At 41.5% G+C, this 16,133-nt stretch overlaps 1 protein-coding gene and 1 long non-coding RNA gene across 11 annotated transcripts in view; one reads left to right on the top strand and one right to left on the bottom strand.

The window, feature by feature from the left end:
- Window positions 1-9,101, top strand: part of RABGAP1L (RAB GTPase activating protein 1 like) — a 274,563-nt gene extending 265,462 nt beyond the window's left edge. For all 8 annotated transcript variants that reach the window (XM_075156905.1, XM_075156903.1, XM_075156906.1 and 5 more), the window contains 6 exons: window positions 1,135-1,245; window positions 3,540-3,644; window positions 4,892-4,975; window positions 5,475-5,546; window positions 6,917-7,114; window positions 7,472-9,101. In XM_075156905.1, coding sequence (XP_075013006.1) covers window positions 1,135-1,245; window positions 3,540-3,644; window positions 4,892-4,975; window positions 5,475-5,546; window positions 6,917-7,114; window positions 7,472-7,627 — 726 coding nt within the window. In that variant the 3' untranslated portion in view covers window positions 7,628-9,101. The remainder of the gene's footprint in view (window positions 1-1,134; window positions 1,246-3,539; window positions 3,645-4,891; window positions 4,976-5,474; window positions 5,547-6,916; window positions 7,115-7,471) is intronic.
- On the bottom strand, window positions 8,565-16,045 carry LOC142085164 (uncharacterized). Of its 3 annotated transcripts, XR_012674577.1 has the most exons (3): window positions 15,641-16,045; window positions 13,796-13,872; window positions 8,565-13,181 (listed from the first exon to the last, which is right to left on the bottom strand). It is a non-coding gene; the product is annotated as an uncharacterized LOC142085164 (long non-coding RNA). The 3 variants fall into 3 exon arrangements; XR_012674576.1 differs by lacking the exon at window positions 13,796-13,872; XR_012674575.1 differs by lacking the exon at window positions 15,641-16,045 and having other exon boundaries at window positions 13,796-14,879.
- Between the last annotated feature and the right edge of the window lie 88 nt (window positions 16,046-16,133).

Genomic DNA, 16,133 nt, shown 5'->3' with positions numbered 1-16,133 from the left:
CTATGAGTTCCCATATGAACTTGGTATTTTTCCTTGAATTTCCATAGCGCACAGATTCCCTTTGCAGTCTCTTTTGGTATGAAAGATACACGGTCATTGTGTGACTGAAGGCAGCACATTTTTTTCTCTCTTAAAATCTGTTTGAGGGAGGGCACCTCTGTCTGTCCCACCTGGCGGTGTTCTTCTGAAGATGAAGATGTGTATTTGATGTGGACTCCTGGAAGTCCACTGACCCACAGACATCTTTTGAATATGATTCTGTTTCTCAGCCCTAGAAGAACAGTCACTGAAACTGATTTTTAAAAAACATGAATTACTACTGTTCCTTCTTCTCCTGTGTACTAACCTTCCCTAGGTAGTGCTCTACGTAGTCATTTCTGCCTGTGGGGAGTGCAGTGCAGCGAGGACCAGGGCCTGCAGTCTCCAAGTTCTGCATTTTGTGTTGCCGTGCATTGCCCGCCGAGCAGGTTCTGGGCCTGCTCTCAGGGAGTGAGGTCCCCTCTCCACCTGGCACTTTTTCTCAGCAGGTATCTTGTAAAACGTGCACTGTTGTCCCTGGCACAAGTTACAAAGAAAGTGCGCAAATGGCGATACGCATTATAGGAGCTGTAGGGAGTTCCCCGCTGAATGCTGTTCTTTTTACTGGTCCCGCAGAAGACGGGAAGTTGGCGGGACATCATCTACAAAATGGACTATTTTCCTGGATTCCTGCAGACAAGTTTTTGTCAAATGGAGCAGGACAGCTTTCTACTTTTGATTGGAAACATTATTATGAGTATCTCTTAGTTGGTCCCTGTTCACTGCTGCTGGGTGCGATTTTATCTGCCTAATTTCTTTTGATGATGAGCAAGCAGAAACCACGTGCTTTTGCGGAAAGGACTGTGTTTACTTTTGACAGAAAAACCCTACAATCCGTATGTCACTTACGTGACACAAACATAGCCATTGGGATGTAAGTGGAATCGCTGCATTTGCACTGCTGGCTTAATTCACTGTTGTTTCCCAGAGCAGCAGTCCTGTCTTGATGTGCACTCTTGCCTTCTCGGTGTTTTACACACACAATATACTCGCTTATTGCTGTTTAGTATTGATAAGGACTAACTTCCTTTTCTGGTTGTTCCTTTCTTTCTGCAGAGGGAAAACCGCAGGCTCCAAGAAGCAAGCATGCGGCTGGAGCAGGAGAACGATGACCTTGCCCATGAGCTTGTAACAAGCAAAATTGCCTTACGGAATGACCTGGACCAGGTAATGCTAACAGAGATGGCTCCCGGCTCAGGCTTGGCAACACCAATTTTAGGAGCCCTGCTTTGTGCTCAAGTGAAAGCACAAACACAACATTGAAAGTATGATTATTTGGGCCTTTGTTTTCCTGACAACCTCCCTCCTAGTTGCAGTCAGAAAGCTGGATTTCCGCATGCATGCAGCTGTAGGCATTCACGGTGCAGTCTTGCCAATACTGACTGCACCTTCTCTGTTGTGGATTGTTTCAGAAAACGTAAGCCATAACTTTTAGGCAGATACCAAAGAATGAACATTTACTTGAAAAAGGTATCACATGCTCCTCGAAAGACTAATTTCAAGGGAAGTTGCCTTGTCTACCACCTTACATGGATCTGTTTTTCACAGCAGTTTTAGTACAGCCAACAAAATTCAGAGATAATGAAGTAGCATGGCACCAAAAATTAGAAGAGCTCCTGGGTGTCCCTTGATAAGTGCTTTTGTTTCTTGTGAAGACTGAAATGTGAAGGGCAGGAGCAATCAGAGCCCTTTATCTCAGAGAAGAGTGGCACAGAACTACACATTCAACCCTCCTCTTTCTGGAGTGTTTTATGTAGTATTGATAAATGCCGTAAAAGCTATCACTAAGGTACTAAATACAGGAGGGCCATACTCCGCCACACCTCGTGATTAGTCCCTTGCTCAGTGAGGGCTGTAGTGCCTTTTATAATGTAAAATCTTTTCCTGCAAGGGCCTCTGAATTTGATTTGCCGTAGTTATTTGGCTTTCTCTATCTAACCTCAGAATTGTAAACATCATGGACCACAGTTGTGCAATCTGTGTTTCTGTGTAGGCAGATCCTTGACAGTTAGGCTCTGCTGATTTGGATCCATGTGATTCTAAAAATCTGAGCTGTCTTGGTGAGCAAACGCAGGCAGAGATGCGCTTTGCATGATGGAGTGGGCAGTCTCGTGTGACGGCCAAAAGCAGTGTGTTGAGGTGCTCTATCTTCCCTGGGAATAGCTGTACATAAAGCAGCTTCATGTCTGCTGCTGCCCATCCGTGTTTTCTCTCCAGTATCGTGACAAGGACTTTGCCAGCCCCGTTCCTTGCTCTCCTGCGTTTGAGCAGTCTTTCTGTAGACAAGAGTGGCTCCATGAAGTTTTCCCACACGGCGCCTCAGTTCACTGGCACTGAAAGAAAAGCTTTGTGCTACTGCACTCCCCATCTGCAAGGAGAGGCGATACCGTACACCACTGCAGGCGCTTGGAGATCCTGGAGTGAACACGTAGAAGGAGGGAAGTTTTGTAGTTCCTTCAAACCATATTTTAAACAGGTCTCAAGAATATCCTTGTAATCCCCGAGTTCTTTTGTTGATAAGATGTCAGTCTTACCAATTTTCCGTTCTTTCACTGCTTGTTTTCCTTTCTCCCTTTCTCAGAGAAGTTCTGTACTGTTTTTTGTTGTTCACGATGCCATTTTCCCTCCTTTATTTTCAGCAAACTAAGTACTGTTTGACCACAACCATTGCCTGTTCTAGCACCTAGTTACTGAACAGAAGGAGTGGCGTGACGCAGTGTCTATCTCCCAGTGGGGAGGTGAACAGAATATTTCAGACACTGAGAAATGTATTTCTCTCCTGGTGACTGGTGAGGATAGTGCTCACAAAAGCAAAGCATTCCCAGTGTGTTTCACCATAAGCTCGGCCCTTCAAAGAAAGGAGAAAATTCATATTTTCCCGTACACACACAGTATCAAGTTTCTCCAGGTAATACTTATTTGCACTGATAAACAAACCTTTTTATCTGGTGGTCCTCTTTGTCTTTTTTATACTTGTCTTCACCCGGACACTTCGTAGGGTACAGTGCAGGCACCTAACGTTTCCTACAATATCTGGTTTCCTCCCTTAGAGATACAAAAATGGAATGAGTTATCTGAAGTTACACAGGAGCTAAATCATGCTGCCCTCACTTAGATTAGTATTGTTCCCAACAAAAATATTCTATACATCATTGTTTGTATTAGGTTTCTGTTAGGACATAGTATCTATGCTTACTTGCCATCCGGCCACAGGTAAACATTTGGCAAGAGGGTCCTTTTGCACAGTTGTTGAAACACAGTGAAATGACTGAGAAAATAGCTACTTGAAAAGGGAATTTCATATAAAAAATAGGTTTTATATTTATATATGGATCTGGGCAGGAAAAGGTAGGAAAAGGTAATGCTAGAACCTGAATCTGCAGTATTTCTGAGATGTGTACAGCAATACATTTGTATTGGCACAGGTAACATCTGATATACACCACCGTTTCTCATTCTAGGCTGAAGACAAAGCGGATGTTTTGAACAAGGAACTTCTCCTGACCAAACAGAAGCTAGTGGAGACTGAGGAAGAGAAACGGAAGCAGGAAGAGGAAACTGCTCAGGTAAGGCATTCTCCAACTTTTCCCATTTAGCAAGGAAATGCAAGCAAAAGGATATGCAGAAAAGCGTGAATGTGTTGCAATTGCAGAAAGGATTTTGTCTTCAAAATGCAGTCACAATTCAAAAATCTACAGTGCCAGGGTAAATGTTTTTTTAAAAAAGTATGTTTTTCAGTGTTTTCCTTTACTTGAGCTCTGAATGTTCAGTTTTCCATACCTTATCCTCTTCCCAGTATTGTAATAATCATTTTCACCGGTGGTGAGCAATCGCAACTAAGGAGACATGATCAGACCTCTTTTAATTATCTAAACAAGGAGCTGGAGGAGTTGTTGCCCTTTAAGAGGCCATTCTGGATTCAGCTGCTGCTTCACTCTAATAAAGCTGTGAACGTTCCTGTCGGAAGCTAGAACCAACAGCAGAACAGGGTTGAGGGTTGGGAGAATTTTGCTGACTAGACCTGGCCTTATACTTGTTTGCAAAATGTTCAGTCTTGATTTTTTAATCCTACATATCTAATGTCCTGAATACTGACACACGCGAAAGTATGTTTCAAAAGCGATACCCTGATTTTTATTTTTTCCATTCGACCACAGTGACTACAACAGTCAAACGGTAATTCTTTGTGTCTCTCTAAAACGGAGGTTGCCAAGTTCTCTGTTTGCTATAAGCAAGGCAGTGGAGGCCTTTTTCCTACTGAAAGGGCTTTCCAAATTTAGTGGTTCCGAACGGCGGAGGAATGAGTTAGCTGTATTTCAACGCAGCACCACAGACCAAAACAGGTTTTTTTTCTCCTGTTACGGGGATGAGAGTGACAGTGCTGGGAGATTCTTCTTCCTGTTCCATCTCCAAGCAAACAAATAATCTGTCTGCTCAAACCTGCTGTGACAGCGTGCAGAAAAACAAAATCAGTAAAACCCTCTTAACGGTAGTGCTCGTTTTGTGTTCTGTGGACGATGCTGCACCACCAGTTAATGCAGAGAAAGAGAACTGTGCTACAGGAGAATTCTCTAAGCAGGGTACACAGTATCACAGTATAGACTTTTTGGTTATAACTGAATATAATCAGTATTTGTATACTGAGTAAATCAGACACTTGCCTGAAGAACTGGAATTTGGTTAAGAAGAAGCTGTAGAACAGTTCTTTAGAACAGAAGTTGTAAACACAGCAAGACGTCGAGGGAACAACCTGATGACGCGTTTTGAGAACTTTTTTCAGTGTACTGTGTAACTTCTCTCCTTCAATTCCTAGCTGAAGGAAGTCTTCAGGAAGCAGCTAGAGAAGGCAGAATCTGAGATCAAGAAAACCACAGCCATTATTGCAGAGTATAAACAGGTACTGTTCTAGAGACGCCTTCTCGTATTTCTTCTTTCAACCTGTTCTGAGAGCTGAATTTTCAGAGTTGCAGATCTCATTCTTTAAATAACATACACTACATTTCAGGCTTTCAGAGAGCATGCATTGTAATTTGTCATAAATCTTTCTGTGGTTTTCCTAATAGCCTCCTAATTAAGGGAATCAAGAATAACCTGTCTTTCAGTTAAATTTAGTACTGTAGGGTGAATGCTTCTTTACTCTGACATAATGCAGTATAAACATTATAAACCAGTTCATCCATAAAATGTTCCGGTCTCCGTGTTCAGGTTCTGTATTGAATACTGCCGTTTTTTTCAGTCTCATTATCAGCAGCAGTGGATTTGTTAAGGGGGAATGCATATACCTGAGTGAGGCAGAATTTAAGCAATGTTAGCTCTAAAAAAAATCATTGTTAAAAAGCACAGGTTATATTTTAGTATAGTAAACGTTAGCTAAGAGACTGTTTTCTCTGCTCCAGATTTGTTCCCAGCTGAGTACCAGGCTGGAAAAACAACAAGCGGCCAGTAAAGATGAACTGGAGGTTGTGAAGGTGAGAATGATGCCTCTACGTATGGGATGTTTCTAATGCAAGTGCTGCTAAATGCCAGGGATACAGAATAAAACGTGAATTGAAGTTTAATGTAACAACAGCGGCGTCTACCCAGCTGCATTGATAGCCCCACATGCATTTTTCATCAGATGTAAACAATGAAAGGATTTATTTCCTTTCACGGTTCTTTATCTTATATCAGACAGGGTGGAACTCTCAAACGGAAGTGCATATAGTACTTGGCTTTTCTTTTTCCTGTTGAAATGTATATTTTTGGCAAAAAATGTAGACAGACAGTATTTACTTGGATGTTTTAATTAAACGGGGAAAAAAAAAAAGGCTCTCTGGAAGAGAAAACGTGTTGCTTCTCCAGTGTGCACAGTGGAGGGGTCAGAATTGGCTGAAATGGACTGTTTATATTTGGGTTTCTGTAATTTAAGCAGTTGGTTTAAGTAATTGGCACAGCTTGGGCCATCCCCAGAATTTCCATAGCAGTTCCTCTCCCTTCTCTAAACCCCCTTACCAGGAACATCTGCACTAGAGGTAAACGTTTCCTGATCAGGTAATAATTCCATCCCTCTGCTTTGTCACTACTGAGCAGGCAGAATTGTTTTCCCTCTGCTGTAGCTTCTAGTTGTTTCTTTAGTACTCGAGCTGAACCTGATTTGTTGCTTTTTAGTGACTTTTTTTTGTTACTGATTAAAAAAAAAATTCTAGGATTGATGTTCCTATAATCTGCTGAAATAGCTCAATATCCCGTTATAGTTTGCGCGAGCCAGGCCAGCTGTGCTACATCTTCAGCCATGAGTAACTGGTTCACCCCTCCAGCACGAGAACCTTACTGTTGTGTGCCAGGCGTCGCTGGCAAAAAGGGCCATCCCCTACGACGCTAAACAGGACAGCCTGGGCCCTTGCAGTGAGGAGAGGCTGCTCGCTTGCTTCTGGAAATACCGAGAAGCTCCCGGCATTCCTTAAAATTCTTTAAAAATCTGTATTAATTTGGTCAAGTGCTTTTATGGAAGACAAAAAGTCCCTAGAGTGTAATTTACTCTTCTGAATTGTGCTGGCATAAATACTGCAAAATATTACACGGCTCCGGTAGCAAGAAGGCTTGAGTAATTCTAATCTAGGAGCAAAGTCTCTGTGCCTAGACAGAGCATGCTAAGTACATTTTAGGAATTTTTATACTGGTTAATATACCCTGGAAATTGTTCATGAACTTCTCAAATTCTTTTCATGTCAGATATGAGAACTGCAGTACTAGTTCGAGTATTCCTGACAGAAAGGCAGTCTAACGTAAAGATGGCTCCTCCAGGAAGCACAACAACTCCTGTAACATGGATTAAAAATGAGCTTTCTGGGTATTTCAGGGTAAAGTGATGGCCTGCAAACACTGCAGTGAGATTTTCAGTAAGGAGGGGGCACTGAAGCTGCCTGCTGTAAGCACGGAGAATAAAGGCATAGAAACAGACGATGAGAAGGATGCACTGAAGAAGCAGCTGAGAGAGATGGAGCTGGAACTTGCACAGACCAAACTGCAGCTTGTGGAAGCCAAGTGCAAAATCCAGGTACGTGGAATCCAGGTGCAGCAGGGCAGTCTGCTTAACCCCGTTGTGCTCAGTCCAAAATAGTTCTGAATCATGCAACAAATTGTTCCAAAAAGGAGCATATACCTCTACCACCGTGTACCTGTGAACTTCCAGAACAATTTTCTGTCTTTAAAAAAAAAGAAAGAAAAGGAAAAAAGAAAAGAGGTTTTCATTTGTATATTTAAATATCTTCTGTTTCCACAACTTCAATCTGTCTTCTCTCCCTAGTGCCTGGGAGGTTGCAAGGAAAGTGCTGGATTGCAGGGACTGAGTTTGAGGATGCTTTTTTGTGAATTAATTGGTTCTTGATCCGTTCTGACTATTCTGCTTTCTTAGGAGCTGGAGCACCAGAGAGGAGCCCTTATGAATGAAATCCAAGCTGCCAAAAACTCTTGGTTTAGCAAAACCCTGAACTCTATCAAAACGGCCACAGGCACGCAGCCACCACAGCAGCCTCAGCCGCCCCTGCCGCCCAAAGAGGGCAGTACATAGTTCCAGCCAGACCCGATACCAGAGCACAAAGAACAACACAGCTGAAACCCTGGAGGATTCTTCCAGTGGTCTCTCCTCTTGGGGAAAGGACAAAAGGCAGGAGTGCAGGCTTGAAGTGAAATTCTTCGGTGTTTTTCATTCATTCTGATGTGACCCTTTTCAAAGGGGGAAAAAAATAATTCCTGTTTTATGTTGAATTCTTACTTCCCAAACTGCCTTGCTGAAAGCCACATTCTGATACCTTCATACTTTTACACTTTATTTTATATGACTAGATGTTAAATAAATACTTCAAAACTAGGTCTTTAATACATGACTAATTATTCAAAATTATTTTTATCTTGCATAGAAGGTTTTTTCTTCTTCTGGAGGAAGAGAGAGAATGGAAAATGTAAAGTACTGAAGCATAATCTCTTCGTAGAAAGCACAGTGTAATAAGTACTAGCGCGTGTGCGGGTGTCTAGGATAACTTACGCCCTGGGACCATCTCAGAAGTTTATCGCAGTGACTGCGTCCTGCAGAGAAGCACTTTTGTAAAGCTTGGGCCATAGCAAAGATAGTCTTGTGCTCTCTTGGCACAATCGTTGATGAGCTTCCCTGATAATTTCTTAGTTTTAATTGTTTTTTCTTCAGAAATGCAAGTAGTGCGGTTCTTTGTAGCACTGTTGTTTAAAGGCTATTTACAGCTGAACTGGAATTTAACATAAAGTTATTTAGTTCCCTTTCTTATTTCATGTTTATACTAAGAATTCAAGAAAGAATTCCTTCCACTGGGATAAAGGGAAAACCATTCAACATTTATTTGATGTTTTTGCTGAGAAGCAGAGTGAAGACCTTGCATAGTTTTGACCTTTTGTGAATCCTGTGCAGTAAAGGGTAGGTTTTGTGAAAAAAAAAATAATGAAAACCTTTCCCTGGGTCTATATTCAAATTCTGAATTTGACACAGAAATGAGGTATCAAATAAAAAACCCAAAAGACTTGTGCTGCACTGCTGAATAAAACATCACAGAAGCAAGATCTGTTTGCTAGAAGTATTTGGTTAGGAAATGCTACGTTGGTATTACTTATTTTTATTAAAAAAAACATTTTCAAATGGAATACAAAACCTAGACTTTCCCATGGGGTAGACTTCTCTGATGATTCCCAAACCTGTCTAGTTGGTTTATACCTCTTAAGGTAAGAAAATTCAAAAGCATTTGTTTTGACTGAACATAAAGTGTTTATAGAAATACTTATTTCATGGAAAATTAAACTACTGCTTGAACTGATGGAATATTTTTTTAATTATACCTGTCATGTCTAAAGATGGTCTTGCAGCTAAATATCATTGCTGGACTAAAGGTTGTGTATTAATTGTTCCATTTACAAAATTGTTCCAGGGACATGAGTTGTGTTTTGATCTTTTTTTTTTTTTTAATTCTAAGGAATGCCATATCTTGTCAGTTTTGTACAATAAAATTTAATGATACCCATCTTGTGCTTTGTTGTCAAGCATAATTGTGAATTATTTTAAACAGGGTAGTGCAAATTTAATGTTACCTGTGCCAAAGGAATGATTCTGAAAGGCAGTCAGCTGTTTGAAGTAGAGATCAAAATATAATCGCTATCCTGACACAACTATCCTGCAACCAAATTCTCTCCTCTAAGAGTAAGGAGTTAAAAAATGTTAATATTTTAAAGTGTACCTGAAAGAACAGTGATTATCTGGAAATATTAATACAGTGAGAAAAAAGGGGAAAAAGGCAGAAGGAATTTCTTTTGCAAATATTAACAAAGATCTTTTTCCCTCGTCACTTTCTTGCTGATAATATTTGCATAAATGTTTCCATTCTCTTGACTGTCTAAACCTAGCATTAGTCATTCACTTACCAGTACCGCTTCACACTTAAAATGAACTGCATAATACATTTGAACTGACATTTAAGAATACATTTGATTGTTACACTTGAGAGCACTGTGCCGATGAGTGACACTGATGGTTTGACAAGTGTCCGAATTTCTCATTTATCTTAAATCATACTTACAAGTGGATTTAAAACCTTGATTGGAAAAATGCAGTAATAATTAAAAAAAAAATGGTTAAGACTGTGATTCCCTGAGCAGCTGAGTTAACATAACAGCTCACTGCTGCTCAAAGATCTCACCCCTCCAGCTCCCCGTTGTACTCCCCGTCGTGTCCCTGTCCTTGTTACGGCACTTACTGGAGATGATTAAAAATAAAAAAAGATGTGGGTGGATTTTTCCCCCCACGGTTAGTCTTTTGCCAAGTTAATGAGTTAAATCATGTCAAAGGGTCCAATGAGTGCAAGCAGATCATGGGAGTGGGACTTCCCCAGTTCATCAAAAAAGAACTGTTAAATAAGCTCACCGTGTTTCATGGACCTGGCTTTGACACATCATCATCTTTCTCAGTGTAGCAGCTCTCTGACTTTGGAAGTTGAGTCTCTGTGACAAAAACATGTTTGCTACCTGCTAGCCGTGATGATGATTTCAAAACCTTGTAGGATGGAAGCTGACTTACATCAGCAAAAAAAGATTTCAGAAGGCAATGGCTGCTTTATCGTTCTTGGCAATGACAAAAAGGCAGTAAAAAATTTTCACCTTCCATCTGTAGATCCAAAGTAGTGTTTGTAGCAGTGGCATTTGGAAGAGTAATATTTACATGCAAACTGTGTCTTCTCAAAATTACTGAAAGAATAAGAAAATAGCTCTATGGCATTATCTTGATGAATAAGCATAGTTATCTTCAGAAACAAGGAAAGGAGCAAGACTGCGGGATTAAACCAGGCAAGCTAAAATCCTACCTGCTGACTGTACCTGCTATTGGGAAGCTTAGCTTCCTGTGAGAAAACAAATCTGGGGTTTAATTAGCCCTTTCAGCAGTGTGTGACGGAGCGACGTGCACACGTATTCCAGACCGACTGATCTGTCGGGGAGAGCTGGCTCGTTGTTTAGCTTTTCAGCAGGGAACATCATCAAAGTCTCGCTGAAACTGTTATTTTCATGTGGCACTGGAAAAGCTAACATAGCTCCTAAGTCTGGAGTGATTAATTTTTTTTTTCTGAGTCAGTATTAAACTGTGTGTCCACATAAAACTTACATTAAAAGTCATTTGAATTTTATAAATACATATGTGGAACTAAATCTTATTTTTTAATTTTATTGAGAATGCACAGTTCTGAAATAAAGCCTTTACTTTGATTAGGGAGAAACCTCCAAAGAGTATTTTTAGTACAACTGTTTTATCTTGTTGGATTCTAACCTGTTCCTGAGATGCCCAATATGGGAAAAAAAAAAAAAGTACTTTTTTTCACTTTAAAAAGAAGTTGTTTTTACTTTGACTGTAACACTTTACAGGATAAATGAAGCAAGGCTGATTTAGTTACATGGTACATCTGTGAACTAGTCTTGTATTATCTTTGTGAATCAATATTCTAAAGTAATAGGACTTATTTCACTTAGGTTAACAAATTCTAAATGTACCCAGAGAGAATTAAAAACAATAAAATAGAAAATATCATGTGTGGTGTTAATCCAAGAAACTGCAAAATCCCTGAGGTCCGTATGCTTTAATGTTTAGTAAAACCAGTCTCAGGAAAGATAGTCAGCCATGTAATCAGTACTGCAGCTGACAGTTGTCCTGCCCATTAATTAGTATATAACTTGCTACAGCTAAGTTACATTGCTACAGCTAAGTTAAATTGCTTACATAGGTAAGCAATGTTTTTTCCTTGTTAGACATTTTAAAGGACTTCTCTTGGTTGGCCCTTGAAATTTTTTTTAAGATAGATGCTTTCATTGTGTTAAAAACAACTCAAAATAAAAAGAGTCATTTACAAGGGGAGAGGGAGATAGGAATCAAGAACAGCAAGAATTCAGCCCCTTGACAAAGCATGGAGTATCCCATTGACTTCAGAGTCATGATGTCACTCACTGACTGAATGTGGCAATTTAGGAGTAAATAAAAATCTGAATTTTCTGGCACTGAAGTATCAAAACTTGGAAGCGACACAAGTCATGCTTTCTCCACAGGATAAAGGTAGGGCTGTTCCCTTCTTTCTATTAAGTAGTTGCAGTGAAATCCATGAAACTACCTGTATGTGTGGGAGAACTATACCTCCTGTTTTGATTTACTGTTAGACTCAGGGATAATTGGCATACTTCTGCGTCATCTAATAAGCCTAAGTACCTTTGGCATTGAAAACAGAAACACTCTTCTCTTACAACGCTGGTTTTCTTCCACCTGCTAAGGAGAAAAGCTAAGTACATGTTACTGTCTGAATGTGAAGATCAGGGCAGAGATTTTACTCTCGAGACTGAGGGACTGTGGTGGCTGACAAGCACGCCTCTGTCACAGCTGAGCCCTGCCGAATGGGCTGTTGTGCCAACAGCTGGCTGCACTAGACATGTGATGCTGTGTACACCCGGGGCGGTGGGTGTACACAGCGCCAGGTATCACGTTGTTCTTGCAAACGCAAAGGCTCGAAGTAAATTATTTTTCCATCAATTATGCTAATATCCTACTGGGAGCTGTCCCATTACCTCCTTCCAAGTAATAATACTAAGGGGAGACACAAGGAAGCACTCAAGTTTGGACCTTTTAAGTTAGGTCAGGTATACATCACAGCAGCCTTTAAAACCGGGCTAATCCACAGATGGGTTTTGGGAAATGCAAAGAATTTGCAGCTGGGTAAATAATAGTCAGCATTGATCAAGGTCCTATCTTTCCCAAGTCAGAAGTCTACACAATTTATTTCAGGATCGTGACTTAACACGTACAGGTTAATCCTCCAGGAATACAGGGCTCTCCATTTCCCCTGGATTCCAAATGCTTTGCTACTGAATGTATTTCATGCTATTTTTACCTGAAAAAGAAAAAAAAGATATGGGTAGAGAATTAGGACATTACTTCCTCTTATTTTCTTATTCAGTGGGACTTGCTTTTATTTAACCTGTAAAGGAATATATATGTATCTTTGGAAAACTATATCTTATACATAGAATAATATATAGGAAACTGAATCACAAGGGGATAAATACATCAAAAGGATTTGGTATCATAAATTGCATTTGTGATTTGATATCACCAGAATCCTGGGCTGTACTAATTTCCTTTCAGTTTCTCTTATTTTTGTATTTTATATAATACATGGATGGTAATACCGATGCAAACAAGAGCAGATGTTCTCAGATTTTTCTCCAGATCCCAATTCCCTCCTCCCAGTAATTCCTGGGCTTGCACCGCTGCTGATACCACCTTCAAAAGCTGTGCCAGGAACTCTCTCGAGCTTTGGGAACTGTTGCTTTCCCATGGAAGAAGATTCTCTGGCTTCTCTGAACGGGGAAAAGATGGCACATGAATGCAGAAAAGGGTCTAACCAACCATGATCCAGATCCAGATCCCTCAGAGCCTGCCATTCAAGGTGGATTTACTTCAGCACATTGAAAACAGAGAGCAGCTTCAAAGCTCTGACTCCATTACACTGAAGTTTTCCAGGTTTGGAGTCGCAGTGGTTATCTGGGTGTGTCCCAAGTTCGCAAAATGTACTTTCCTGAAGAGTTAGGGAAAAAGAGCATCATTGCGCTATCAGACTTTTAACTGAGAACAATTTAGTACTGCCAGTTCTTGTGTAACAAATCCATGTATTATATAAAGTATAATATGGAAATATAAGTGTAATGCTTGTTATTAAAAGTGCAATTCAATGTACATGGTCACAACAAATGTTTACTTTTTTAATTGTTACAGAATTGTTTGGATCAGTACCTTGTTATCATTGTGTGAACGATGCCTTGTAAAATAAATGGAAATGCAAACAAGATGGGAATAAGGTGCTTATTTTCATAAGCCATTTACTTAAGAAACAGCTTCAATCTGTTCACAATAATAAACCGCTGCTGTGTCAGGTTTTCTGATACAGGTCACTCCAGCTGGTTATTTTCAAGCAGCACTCTTGCACTAGGACAGACTCGGCAGACTAGCTGTCCAAAATGTGCACATGCTGCGTAGCTAATTCCAGCCCGTTCGTTAGGTTAATGTACTCGTTGACGAGGGGTAACCTGTTCCGCAGGAGCCTGACAGACAGGCACTGTGCTAGAGAGCTAACGGCTCACCCTGGCCCTCTGCTCCAATGCTAGTCTGAGGTTTCCAGCACAGAGGACGTACCGGTAAATACGCTTTTCTTAAAAGCTGTTGATATATAGCAATGGGGCAACAGGAGTTGTTAAGGACTTGATGCTTCCCTGGAAATACACAAGAGAAATACCCAAGTGAGCCATGAGGCAGCAGGCCTGAAGGAAGAGACATAGGGAGCAGAAGGAAACAGCAAGAAACAGAAAACTGACTTGTAACAGAGAAGCATGGCTGAGCAAGAACAGGACAGAGCAGACTTTACAGCAGTCAGAAGTATTCAAATTCTTTATAAAACCATTTTTCCATGTGAGCAATGGCTCTTAATTGAGATGAACAGCCATTGTTCCCAGAGAACTGGAAAAGCACACAGCACTTCAGGGGAAGATATGAAGGCAAAGAGGTAGAAAAGCTGAAGATTAAATTTACCAGACATAACATTTTGTATTGATTTACCTCCACATCACTATCCAAAGACTGTCATCAATTGCTATCAATGCCTGCAGACAGAAGCAGAAGGAATGGCTGCTACGTGCTAGATAAAGAGGCCACATCCTTTCAAAGCCCTCTCAGATGCTTCCCCCCAGTCTCTAGAGCTGATGAGCGCTGAAGAGCACTCTGCACTCCATTTTGTCTGCCAGACAGACTAGACCAGGATCTCTCAGCTGAGCTTCAGTACTCCTACTAACTCCAACCTAGCTCCTTTCCCCCCTCCTGATGCAGGAATTGTTCTGGTTCTTCTCCCCCAAGAGAAGGCCTGCCACTTGGCTCCTCGTAAGGATGCGCAGAAGAAAACTTGGCTTTGTCAGGCTCTCTTCTGTCTCCAGCCAGGGGAGGACGCAGCATCCAGATGCCACTGCAGCTTTACGCAACGAGAGCCGCGTGGAACTTGGTTTTACATTACAAGAGTGACAACTCTTCCACGTGGAAGCTGCCACTCAAGTGGAAGTGCCACGGGCACCAAAATGCTCCTGATTTAAGGAAACACAATAAACACTGGCTTTAAAAAAAATCTCAAGAAAAAAGGCAAATTACAGGCTCACTTACAAATGCATTTATGTATTAGTGAAAGCATTTCCTCCTCTAGCCAGAAATTAAATTATAAAGCAATACCAATTTAAATTCTAAAACTATGAGCACTTCCTAATGTAAGACCACAACCGAGAGTGGAGAAACTCAAAGATCACCAGCTAGAGAAAAAAACCACAGAAAGTTTTTTTTGTCTCAGTGGATGCTCTTTTCTGCTCTTGCTTCAGCAGAAAGATGATACGGAAACAATTCCTGAATAAGCAACTGCCTTTAGCCAATTAAACCACCATGCCAGAGGAGTAAATTCCAGTTGACCATATTGTATTTTCCAGATAAAATCAACTAGCCCAGCTTCAAATGCTGTTGCTGAAGATGGACAGGCTGAAGCTCAGTCCCAAGAAAGTTAAACATAACCACAGTGTTAGTTATGCAGATCTTTCCTGACCCTTTCTCAACTACAGAAGCACTGGGCCAGAGGGTTATAATAAACACTTCAGTACAATGTCTGTTAAAACTGTTCTGTGGAATGCATTTGAACATAAATCCTTGGCTTCAGGTTTTCTATGAATTTACTTTCATCCCATCTGTTCTTCCCTCCACACCTCTGCAAAAAAAACCTCTTTACAGATTAATTAATTCCTGGATGTTCACTCTAGAAGAGGAAAAGAAAAAAGACCCTAAGCCCATAAACCAGCAAATGAGCTGGCATTCCTCAATTTAGTAAAATAGATGTTATAACTGGCACCCTCTTTTAGAGAAATCTGTTTTTTAAACGCTGAAGGGCTGTATCCTGCCTTGGGTTCCATTGTTTATAAAAGACACCTGGAGCCAAACGCTGACTCTTCCACTTACCTGCTTACAGAAAGATTGCCATTGCCTTTTTTTTTTCCTCTGGGAAATTTTAATGCCCGGCTGGGACCGGGGGATACAGAAACTTTTTTGTTGTTGTTCAGTACGCTCACTTAGTAACGGTGGTGAGGGACACCTCGCTATGCTTTTCTCCTTGGGCAGCTCGGGAAGGTCATTTCAAATCTTCTCTAAAAGAGTAATGGTTGCGGTCGCACAGGAGACCCGCCCGGGCCCTGCCGCCGCTCGCCTGGGCCGGCCGGCTCCCAGACGCGGTCGGGGGCCGGAGAAAACCCGCCCGGCGGCGGAGCCCTGCCAGTCGCCGCCTACCCCAGCCGGCTGCCCGCCTCAGGCACCGCCGGGGCGCCGCTCGCCGGGCCCAGCGCGGGCGGCCCGAGCACCCGCTCCCTCAGGGCGGCGGGAACGGCCGGGCAACGGCCGCCCCTCAGGGCCCCGCGGAGGCGGGAAGGCCCGTGCCCCGCCCCTCGGCCGGGCAACG

The sequence above is a fragment of the Calonectris borealis genome, chromosome 8, assembly GCF_964195595.1.
Source record: "Calonectris borealis chromosome 8, bCalBor7.hap1.2, whole genome shotgun sequence".
NCBI lineage: Eukaryota > Metazoa > Chordata > Aves > Procellariiformes > Procellariidae > Calonectris > Calonectris borealis.
The sequence above is the reverse complement of the archived record's forward strand: the minus strand, read 5'-3'. Positions and strand labels throughout refer to the sequence as shown.